This window comes from Penaeus chinensis, chromosome 43 (genome assembly GCF_019202785.1).
Source record: "Penaeus chinensis breed Huanghai No. 1 chromosome 43, ASM1920278v2, whole genome shotgun sequence".
NCBI lineage: Eukaryota > Metazoa > Arthropoda > Malacostraca > Decapoda > Penaeidae > Penaeus > Penaeus chinensis.
This window is the reverse complement of record NC_061861.1, coordinates 2043846-2056345: the sequence shown is the minus strand read 5'-3', so window position 1 is coordinate 2056345 and position 12500 is coordinate 2043846. Positions and strand designations below refer to the sequence as shown.

Sequence of the window (12500 nt, the reverse complement as noted above, 5' to 3'; positions counted from 1 at the left end):
CTTATTAATTTATGCTTGTATATCTAAGCCTATAGACGGAACCTCTCAGTACTTTGTGCACACGAGAAAGTAAATAAAGCTGCACTATGTATATTCTATCAACATAGAGGTTGTTGACTGCTGTTGATTTATTGCAAGAAGCCAGAACAAGCTGTGCCTATCTGAAATACACTATTTATATATGCCTTCTGCAAGGAGGCTCCTTGATCTTTGCCTGAAAATGAAGTATCATGGCACAGCATTACTGCTTGTTGTCCAATTTTGAAGAATTACAAAAAAATTACTTGGAATTCACTGATATATCAATTCCGTGAAAGGGTTTGACTTATCATGTATGTAAATCCAAAATGTGATTTTACCCATTAGTGTATGTGAAGAAATTATAGAAGAATCATATTGAAATAAGAATTTGACAAATTAGTAATAAAAGAATTATATTGCAAACTGGTAGGAGCAGCAGTTTGTCTGGGAACATGAAAATACATTTATTTTTGGCATTTCATACGAGACTGAAGTGTTCCAATCTACTAAAAATTTTTTTATTTTAATCAGCTGACACTTCATATTTATCTTTACACACTATGAATTTTGATAATTTTTATTGAATTTGGGTTAAGGTATACAGAAGGACAGCAGTGATTTGGAGAAAATCTTATATGATAGCATTGTAAACATTGAAGAATTAAAATTATTGTTATCAGAATTAATCTGCAGAAGCCAACCAATTTGAGGGAAAAGACAAAAATATATCGGAGTGAATGCTACGCAAAGGCTAAGTACCCACTTACCTCCAGCATCTAAGTCCAGCTTTCCTCACCTCATAGCAAACAACTTGGCTGCACAGTAATCCAACTTAAACTCTCTTTGTGCACGTAGCTCGTGATGACATGGCTAGTTATTGTCAACCTCAAGGGTATAAACTATACTATTAATGAATATGAGCATTTTGATTTATACAAGATTTGACCAAAATATGAATTTATTGAATGCTCATTCCTTAAATATGTGATGTGTTCTGTTTTATTGTATATCTATAATTTTTTTATTAGAAATACTTGCTACATCCATACTTGTGCATCTGTTGGCAAATTTGACAGTTGTCATCACAGTCTCTAATGGATATTCCAAAAGTGAAGTTTTTTTACAATGGTATATGTTTCTGAATATTTTCATTATATTCTGGTGAAAATGATCTCTTTCACTGAAATTTAGTGAAATACAGCAATGGTGTTCCAGCTGCAGAACTTCTTCAGAGGGGGCTCAGAGGCAGAGTCCCCAGCTGGGGTAATATGGCAATCGGGAGGGGTTCCAGGGGGGAATCCTTGACAGGGAAATACAGTGATTGGAAGGGTTAGATCCCCTGGGTTAGGAAGGTTATTGTTTCATACAGCCTGCTTTGTAGTAGTTTGTATGTTTAGGATAGGGTTCATTTGCCCATTCATTCGTGAAGTGCCGAGTCTAATCGTTCATTGCAGAATCTTGTCTCGGGGTTATCATTTTCCACTATCTTGTGCTTTTTAAATGCCTGCTATGAGCAAAATTGACCCTCCCCTCAAAAAGAAAATAGAAAATCCTCAGTGAATCCCCAAGAGTGGTGTGGTCCTGATGTAAACATTTACTGAAATTTGCTATCTTCAACACATCCTTATAAGTTTTTCTATAAACAGAATTATGATATCGTAGTGTTACAAGGTCTGCTGAGAGTTGCCAGTTTTTCCTTTCAAAAGATTGGACAGAGTATAGCCAAGGAATGAGAAATGGTTATCTTGAATACATAGGTAGCAAAAAATAAATAAAGGAGGAATTTAATATAAAGTAATCTTTGGTAGTTGTATTTTTGATGATTATTGAAGATAGAGTTAAAATGTGATTTATTTTGCACTTTTTTTTTTTCTTTTCTTCTTTCTCTATGGGGTGAAAAGCACCGCCAAGTTTGTCTGACACTTATTTTGCAACCCCCTCCCCCATTTTTTATTTATATATTTTTTTTCCATTTACTTTCCCATTCCTTTCCTGGATAATTTACTCCGTTTAATTAGAATGTTTTTTTGACAGAGTGACTTGTAATGTAATGGGTGATAGCTAATTACAACACCACTCTAAATGCATTTACATTAGCCTTTTGTTGCTGACTGTGCATATACACATGCAAGGTCCTGTTTGGTTTGGTTTTATTACTTTCGTTTACAAATAGATTGCTCCAGAAGAATTGGTCACCAACTAGTAAGTTACTAGGCCTACCTGACCTTGTATATTTCCTGTTCACCCTATTTCATGAATTTAAAAAAATCATATTACTAATATTATTGATATGATGGTAATAATAATGAGGATTATAATTGTAATGATGATGATAATAATACTGATGATAGTATTATTAATGATAATGACAGTGAAGGTAAACTTTTTTCTATAAAGGTCAATTTAATGGGGTAAACATTTTAGATCAGATAGGCCTTGTAATTGACTCCTTGGTGACTAACTGCATCTGGAGCCGTCTTTTTTAAAGCAAAATAAAATCTGATGGTTTGATTGAGGGTAATAGAAAATGTGTGTGTGATTAGATGAATTAGTGCACTAATCTATTTCTTTTTATCTAGTATCTAGCTGTATGTTTATTTATACATGTATATGTTCTGTTTACATTTAGTCAGTTACAGGTATTTGTATGTACAAATTCATTTATATATGAAGTTAGGTGTGTAATATTTGGAGAGGATGTGATGTATTATTATTTGTATAACTTAATTACTTAATGATAACTACCTTGGAAAATAGAATGTTTGAATTACATGGAAGTACTTTAACTCCGTCATGTTGTGCCACATATATATTCTGTTTCTGCAGGTGTTATAATCACCTGTTCATTTACATGTGGTGCAGGTGTAGGATAGCTCAGTGTGACAGATTCACTTGTGAGCTTCAAATACTTTTTTCAAGACTGGATTTATTCATGATAAGAATATGCATCTTGGTATGGTCCTGATTTGAACGTAGACATTAGTCAAGGTAATACATGAGAGAGAGAGAGAGAGAGAGAGAGAGAGAGAGAGAGAGAGAGAGAGAGAGAGAGAGAGAGAGAGAGAGAGAGAGAGAGAGAGAGAGAAAGAGAGAAAGAGAGAGACAGTTGAGTGAGTGAGTGATAAGGGGGAGAGACACAGACAGACAGTCAGACAGACAGTCAGACAGACAGACAGACAGACAGACAGACAGACAGACAGACAGACAGACAGACAGACAGACAGACAGACAGACAGAAATTCCTAAATAGCCTACTACATATTTGTGTAAGGAGAATAGCAAGGATGTGCCCCCCCCCCTCCCCTCTCTCCATTATATTACTTGAACTTGTAGTGTAGGCATTTCCTTTAGCTAACAGGAAAACAAGCTTTAACTTAAGAACAGCACCAACTCCATGGCCACTTACTGCCAAGCGTGTACTGTGCTTAGGTTATCTCTTCCATATCAAATTAATTTTATTTTGCATATGCATCCTTATACTACACTGTGTGCTTGCCCGTCAAATTTGTAACATTATCATCCTGTCTGCTCTAACATTTTAGAAGTCTGCATACTTGATATATTATAGAAAATACTGATTTGATAGAAGCTTGTTTGTATATTTAAGTGACATCCTACTTCTATTACATATTGAAAAAAACATTACCCCTGAATTCAATATCTAATGACATAAGTACGCACTACATCTGACCGTTAATCCCATGTCGACAGATTGAAACAATGCTGCTAATCAAAAAATCCCAACCCAAGAATTTCATGCAATCACTTGGTTCAATTTCAATCATATTTTTGGTAACCATGTGAGAATTCTTGATTTTCTTGGATAACTTGGAGTATGTGTGCCCCAAAGAAAAGGCCTTTTATCCTTTCCCTTTATACAGTCTGAATAAAGTGTGATGAGCAGGATTATTTTATGAGAATTTAAGGTTTTTGTACCCGTGACATTCTTTTGGGCATTAGTTTATTGCCCTTAGCCAATAGAATGATTTGCATTATTAGAAGAAGAAAAAAAAGTTATATTGGTATGTTGTATGTGCACTTGAAAATCTTAGTTTATATTTTCTGACTCTAATATCTGTTGGACAACCAAAAATGGGATGTAAGAAGTAACAGCTGCTCCTACTTATATTATCACTTGGATCAATCCCCCCCCCCCCCCCCCCATGTTCACATGGTTCCATGTAATTTTAGAGTAAATCTGAAAACTTTTAATTTTGCTTTTGTCTAACCACATTGGTTAGAAGTAGTCATTGAGCCATGAGTAGATTGGTGGAGGAACATTTGTGTTCTGAGACGGAATAACTATCAGGTAATGTGACCTTTAAACACTCGTGTTTAAGCCATTCATGATTTACAGTGATACAATTTTTGTATTGTATCACTGTATAAGTAATTAGCAACCTTAAAGTATGTATTATTATTACTACTATTGCTATTTGTAATTATTATTGTTAATGCTATTATTATTGTTATTATGATGATTATAACTATCATTATTGTTATGATGATGAGGATGCGGATGGGTAGTATCATCGCTTTTGTCATTGATGTTATAATAGCATTATCACCAGTATTATCATCATTGCTAAGGTCATATTCATGATCATCATCTTTATTGTTATTATTATTACCAAGAGAAGGCTTGGAGGGAATGTGTGAAATGCAATTCAGAACATGTGGTCTTAAGAAGTCTGGTGCAGTTGCTTTTGTTGCATCTTAACATGTCTGGCACATTTTCTGGTTAATGTAATATTGCAGAAATATTATAAGTGCTTTTATAATTATGATTATAAAAGTAATGATAAGAATTGATTGTGTCAACAGTATACTCTTTTATACATTAATAACACCGTATTAATGAGGAAAATGAAAAGATATTTATAATGATCATAAAGAAACAAAACATAGTAGGAAGGAGACTGACATAGTGTATAATGGTTTAGGCTTTTACATACAGATAATGGTGAGAACAGTTTAGCAAAGGTTCGCAAATAACTGCTTATTCCTGTGATGAATAGAATGCGCGACAGTAGGCTGACTGTCATTGACAAATACATTTAGAAATTTGTGGAGGGTAGGCGAGAATGTTACTGGGAGTGTGCAGGTGGAAAGGAAAGGAATCTTTGAGGTATGTGCCAAAATATTAGTCGGAATAATGTTGTAAACTATTATACAGTCAGGCCAATCATTAAGAAAATTAGATGTGTTGACAAAGATTTTTTTGCTGTTTATATTGTGTACCCATTTTAAGCAAGTGTGTAGAGGTTTGAAAGACCTAACATTATTGCATGATACATATTTCTCTTTAAGACGGTTACTGTATTTGCACTGAATTATATCGATTATACTCTTGTACTGCATTTCACAATGGCCAGTTTTTAATAAGGTGTCACATGCTGACTGCCAGCTGCAGCACAAAGGAGAGTTCTTGGCAACAGCTGTGCTGAGTATACTGTTGAATTATCTTCTGTCTTGTTGGAATTGTTAGAATCTATGCTGGATTGCATCTATTCTTGCCGTGAAGTGCCAAGCCCATATGCTGGGTGGCAAGTATCCATGCACTGTCAAGCCTGCTTTGTTTGGCCTTTTCTGCTATTAGATTATTTAAGATTATTCTGTTTCTTGTGCTTCTCAATTTTACACACTAGGGGCTGACTGCATGCAGCGCTTGGTGTTTGACAGGTTTTAACATTGATAAAAGCTGTTGTCCGAGGGTGAAGCCAATTGAGGATTGTAAATTTTTATTTTTTGCATGTATACACGTATTGAACCAGAACATCAGAAACTAGGAAAAATTGGAATAGCTAAAGCTGTAATGATGATGGTGATCATAATCATTGTTGTTACCATGATTCTTGTTAGTTGATTATAGTTAGAATTACAACTAAGGTACTCGAGTGTTCCAAGATTACAGATACTAATGGAAGGGTCAGAGAGAATTTTCTATGTTTTTCATACTACAGTTACTGTGGTCATGTACTACTATATCAAGAGTTACATCTTTAACATAGAAATTGATACACAACCTGATATGAGTAATTACATGATAAAGGGTTTACTTTTGTCAAGTTGGAGTACACTGTTTTTGTTTTTTATATTGATTTTGGGGAAAAACATTTTAAGAAAATTACTTGTCATTATTGTTATATGTTTAAGATTATGTTCAAGATCTTTGCAGTCTTCATCACTGGGTCTGAAGATTTTGTTCATGATTTTGTGTAACATTCTGAAGAAAAAAGAATCTAAAAATTCACTTAAAAAAATATATGTATGAATTCACCTTTTTGTATGGCAGTATTAATAATGTTAAGTAGGCCTTCAGAATCCACGTATGTTGGTTTTGTTTGAAATAAGGTTGTTGCAACACCATTTTCATTTTTACAAGCATATGCAAGAGTATAGTTTTGTTCAGTTTCCAAGACAGTTTTAAATTGGGGTACTTTGAGTTACATGATTTTATGTGATGATTATAGTCCATGCAAAGAGCAGATAAATTTTTTGGACTTTAACAAGATTTCACAATTTAAAATCTCAAATAACCAACATCTATTAGTGTAGCTGGTATAGAAGTCCTAAATAGGAATATAAAACCTTTGTACTGGCATGCCACGACATAAATGCTATGTCCACTGATTTTAGATTATTAATTGTTTATACATTGATGGTTCCACAAGTGTTGAGTCACTAAGGAGTCAATTGCTAGTCTTGTTTATATCACCTGTTTCCCTTTTCCTTTATTTTCAGAAAGATTAATTAATTGATATATGGCTATTAGTATTTTGATAATATTATAATAATCATAATGTCAGTAGTAATAATAACAGGAAAATGAAAATTCAAGGAATGGTGAAATTAGGTGAGGTTGCGTTGGGTCATTAATTGAATCCTTTTTGGCTGAGCACTTGTGCAGCCATCTGTGTGCAACAAAGCTCACAAAAAAACTACAGTAGATAATACATATACCAGCATACAAAGGATTAAGCCTGTGAAAGATTGGATGGTACAGGTACCATACTTTATACAAATGTTGATAGATATTACAGCTGTTTTGCTTTACATTAACTCTTTATGATTTGTCTTTATGCATTGAGGCATTGGCAGTGTTTATATCAGCAAGCAAATATTCTTTTTGGGAAATGTAACATTAGTAAGAATAGCCTTGTCAGCATCGATACAGACATCTTAATTATTGAGTAGTCTATCTTTGGCATCAGAATTATATAAGTGCAATTTGCAGTATGATAGTGTCAAAACGGTGAGTAAACAATGCTTAGTGAAAGTTAGAATGATTTTGATATTTATATTGTCTAAGGTTGTAGCATATGATACATTGATATCTCTGTAATCTCTTTGATAGACAAGATTATTTTTCTTCATTATCTACCTGTCTATTTCAAATTTTGTCTCACTTGCTGTAATTGGTCTTGATTTATTTTCAATCACTTTGACATGATATAATGAATAAAAACCCAGTGTACATAATTTGTTATCTGTAACCACCTCTGACTTTTTTCGGTATTTCTACAGCAACAATTTAAGCTGCTCTATTGGTCTTAGATGGAGATTGAGAGGAAGAGATATAAGTATACTGATAAGTAGAGATAGGGGTAGAAATAGAGGTAAAGCGAGATAGAGAAGATAGAATGAGGGGTAGAGAAGATAAAATGAGGATAAAGATAGAAAGAATGAGGGATATAGATGGATAGAATGACAGAATGAGAGGCAGAGATGGAGGGAAACCCACCAATGAAATTAGAGGCATAAATAAATAAATTTTAATGTTGAGAGACGTAAGGTAGGGAGATAGAATGAGAGATAGAGATAGAATAAAAGGTCGAGGTAGTGATAGAAATAGAATTAGAGATAAAGGGAGAGATGGAATATGAGGAATGGGTAGAGGTAAAGATAGATATAGAATGTAAGTTAGAGATATAGTGATGAGTGCAGGTAGAGATAGATAAATAAGATGTAGATGAGAGAGAAGAGTAGGTAGAGGTAGAGAGAGAAAGTTAGTGAGATATTAGATATTGATAAATAAAGATAGAGGTAGAGTGACAGCTGAATATAAAGTGATAATTTGAGACTTGCGGAGCGAGAGTGATAGAGAGAGAAATTGAACGAGAGTAAGAGTTAGAGCGAGGGTGCTAGGGAGCGAGAAGAGAGAGAGAGAGACACACACACACACACACACACACACACACACACACACACACACACACACACACACACACACACACACACACACACACACACACACACACACCCCCTCCTCCTCCCATACTTTTTCCTGTCTATATCTTCACAGGTAAATATTTAGGTATTTATATATACAGTACGCTTAACTGTATAAAGTTGTTTAAATTCATATACATGAGGTTGTATGGCTGTATCCTTGCGACTTTCAATTCAAGTATTCCTCTGCGGGTGAGTGTTATCGCCATAGATATACATGGAACACAGATCCGTGGAGGCTTACGTGTTGCTTAGATAAGGAATGTGACATACGTAGATAGAGGAGAAGAAGAAAAGAAGTGAAGAAGAGTATGTGAGATGATAGTTGTTTGGAGTGAAGATACAGAGGAGAGAGAGAGGGAGAGAACTACGCAAAAAAAGGAAGGGCGGAGGAGGATGAGAAGAAATGGAGGGAGTGGAAGGAAGAAACGAAAAGGAAAAGGAAGAGGAAGAGGAGGAGGAGAAGAGGAAGGCGGAGGAGGTGGAGGAAGAATGTCCCGGTCTCAAACGGCGCGGGTCCGTGCGCTCTCCGGCCGTCGCTCGCTCCGCCCCCTATCGTCTGCCATGCAACGGCGGCGGGGATTGGGCGGCGGCGCGGAGTGCCACATGAGAGCGCGGCTGCGATTGGCAGCGGCGGCGGCGGGAAGGCGGACCGACCAATCGCGTGCCATGTTTATCGTCTGCTGGCTCTCAGTAGTGCAAATGGAGTGAGGATGATCGTGTGTCGGGGGACGGCCGCTCGTGGAATTGACGCAGCAAAATGGGCGACCGAGCCAGGGGCCTCACCATCGACGGCGTGCGGCTCATCAAGGACCTCAAGGTGGTCGAGCTCAAGGCCGAGCTAGAGCGCCGAGGCCTATCCAAGTCGGGCAGCAAGAAGGAACTGGTGGAACGTTTACGGAGTGTAAGTCGCGGAGTGTTTTGTGTGCGAGGCGGAGGAGGAGGAGGAGGAGGAGGAGGAGGCCCTGGATGGAGGGTCCGTCGGTCGGTCGGTCGGTCGGGCGGTCGGGACGGTCGGCTGCGCTGTGTCGGCTGGCTAGCTGGCTGGACGGGACGTGGTGGTGCTGCTGCTGTTGCTGCTACTCGCCTATCTCCACTTTTATTAGTCCTCTTTTCTCGCCTGTTCGCCCTCGCTTCGCTACCCCTATCGATCACCAGCAGCGAGCTAGCTCTTTCGAAGGGACGCTGGCTTCGGGCTTCCGTTACCACATGAACGTCATTAGCCAATAAAATTCGTGCGAGTGTCAGGAAGCGAAAATTAAAAGCAGCCAAAAGAGAGAGAGAGAGAGAGGGAGGGGGGGGGGGGGAGAGAGAGAGAGAGAGAGAGAGAGAGAGAGAGAGAGAGAGAGAGAGAGAGAGAGAGAGAGAGAGAGAGAGAGAGAGAGAGAGAGAGAGAGAGAGAGAGAGAGAGAGAGAGAGAGAGAGAGAGAGAGAAATCGAGGTGGGTTGCTAGACTGAGCTGGCTGGCGGGCATCTTCCTGGCCGCCGATTACACGAATCTCTCCGCTTATGATAGGACCGCCGCCTCGGGGGCCCTGACAACCCCGTCGTTCCCCGGGGTAGTGTGGCAGCGAGCAGGTGGTGCAGGTGTGGAAAATGCGGAGAAGTGGGGAGGGAAGGATTACGGGCCGATTTGCGCGTGTGGGAGGGAAGGACGGGTGAGGGTGGGGAGCTCAGGCTGCTGTGGGTGTGTGTACGTGTGCGTGTGTGTATGTGCGTGTGCGTGCACTTGATCAAGCCCCAAATATATTCCCGTAGCGCAAGTGTCGCCTCGTTGAGGGTGGGTTGGCCGTGTCAGCTGTTTGGGTGAGGGTGGGGATGCACGAGAAGCCCCACCGCCACCTTTTGGGCTGTGGCGTCGCCGTAGCCAGCCCGGAGCAAGAACTAAATGATTGTGCAATAGATCAGCGCCGAAGGATGCCTCGCCCAGCTACCCAGGCTGCATGTGGGAGGAGGAGTGGCTGCCTGCCTGCCTGCCTGCCTGCTTGCAAATGACAAATATATGACTCACAGATATGTCTAAATCAAGAAGTGTGAATTTTGTATACAGATATGCTTAAAAATCGAGAATAATTGACAATGTACAGACAGTGAAGTGACAGTTGATTGTGTGGAAAAATGCATACTGTCATTGTTGTTCATATCACTAAAGTGTGTGGTGCCTTGGATATATTTTTAATGTGTGAAGAGAACAGCTTGTGTTTCTTGTGTTAGTGGTCGTCACAAAATACAACTAAAGTGTTTTCATCTACTGGAAGTATATACAGTTGATGGTAAAGTAAGAAGGATTTGAAGTTTTAGAGTATTAGAATATTAGAATGTTCTTTTGACTGAATTTGATAACATAATTGGGATTGTAGGTGAGACGAATATTATTATTTACTCTTATTACTGTCATTATTATTTTTATTATTTTTATGATTATTATTATTATTATTATTATTATTATTATTATTATTATTATTATTATTAATGGATTTGTTATTGTTTAAGTTTATTACTACTGCTATTGGTGTTATTATTTGGTGAGAGGTATGGGGCGATTTGTGTAAATTATAATAGAAATTAGTATCTTACATTACGACAACAGAATTAGTTTAGTTTTGATGAAAGCTTTGCTTATGAATTTTTTTTTACATGCATTCAAATTCAGACTGGCACAAAAAAAATTAAATAACATTTATTTAGATTGATATATAGTTTTCTGTAACTAATGGTATTTGGAGGAAACTACCACAAGTGAGTTGCAGCAATTTCATAATTATCATCTTTTAGTACCTTCATTTGACTTTTCTTACTGATGATAAAAAAATTAATGATAAAGTAGTAATACATAGAGCATCTTATACATCATCATCATCATCATCATCATCATCATCATCATCATCATCATCATCATCATCATCATCATCATCATCATCATCATCATCATCATCATCATCATCATCATCATCATCATCATCATCAATCCTTGCCAACATCACGACCACTGATCTTTTACTATCATCACTGTCATTATCATTTGTAAATTGTTGCATTTATCTGGATCAATTAGAATATTATAATCCTTATATCATTCTATTTCAAACTCGTATTGTAAAAGTAGGCAGTTTTGAAAACCATTCTAGTGTTTGGAATAATGGTAATAGGAATAGAAATAATCCTGACGGTGGCTGTGGCTGTAATTGTCGTCATTATTGAAAGCTAATGGAAGATGATCATAATTTAAAATATTTACTACAATGGTGATGGAAAAATGGCCTTGAGGATGATCAGACATAAGCCTAGTGATAACATGGATAATTATTGTGAATAGTCATTATCATAATTATAAGAAAAAATTATTAGATGTTGGAGGTCTTTGTCATTGTTATCTCTGTTGTCGTCAGCCACATTCTCTTTTGCTGTCATCATGATAATGTTTCATATTAGTGATAATTTTAAATTGATGATAATTGATATATGTCAGTACTGTCTTTGCTTTTGTTTCTCACAAATACATCCCAAATTGGTATCATAAAGGCATGCGTACTGTGATTTTAGTTTGATTTTGTTTACACATCTTGATTTCAGCAGTTAATGCATAAGGCACTGGTAAGTGCATGTCACGCTTATCACATTCATGGCCCTACAAGAACTTAGTCACCAAGCCAATTACTAGTTTTACCTTGATCTAACCTGTTTGCCCCCATTTCCTTGTTTTTTTGAAAGATCTCTATTTTTACTCTTTATTATTAGTAACATTATAATAATCATAATGTCAATGATATTAAAAAAGCAATGCTATTAATAGCACTGAAAAGATGAAAATCCCCCAAGATACAAGGAATGGGGAAATTTAGGTGAAGTCAGGTAGTCCTACAAATAGATGCCTTTGAACCATCTGTGTTTAAGCAATATTCACACAAAAAGGGATAGAGCAATTATCTGCAGCCAGTGGGTTAAACTGTAGATGCCAGAGTGCATCATATAGTACAGTTAATGTATTTTAATCTTGTTGACACAAATAGCTCTGAAAGTGCTTGAATTGCCAAGGAGGAATCAGTTAGTAGACCAATATTATCTCACCAATTTACTCCAATCCTTGAATTTTGGATAAGAAGAATTTTTGTTTCATGGAATTGTTTTTGATGATGTTTTGATGATAATGTTAATATGAATGAATAACAATGATGATAATAATAATAGTTATTATTGTTGTTATTATTGTCATTATCATTATTTATTATTACCGTTACTGTTATTGA

The 12500-nt window shown here is 36.9% G+C and overlaps 1 protein-coding gene across 3 annotated transcripts in view; it reads left to right on the top strand.

The window, feature by feature from the left end:
- Positions 1-8934: 8934 nt before the first annotated feature.
- Positions 8935-12500, top strand: part of LOC125048191 (microtubule-associated protein futsch-like) — a 34932-nt gene continuing 31366 nt past the window's right edge. For 2 of the 3 annotated variants that reach the window (XR_007116800.1, XM_047646761.1), the window contains exon 1: positions 8935-9157. Coding sequence is in view for 2 of the 3 variants with exons in the window: in XM_047646761.1 (XP_047502717.1) it covers positions 9014-9157 (144 nt within the window). In the remaining variant the exon portion in view is untranslated. Of the gene's footprint in view, positions 9158-10472; positions 10527-12500 lie in introns of those variants that run through there. The other variant, XM_047646762.1, reaches the window with a different exon arrangement.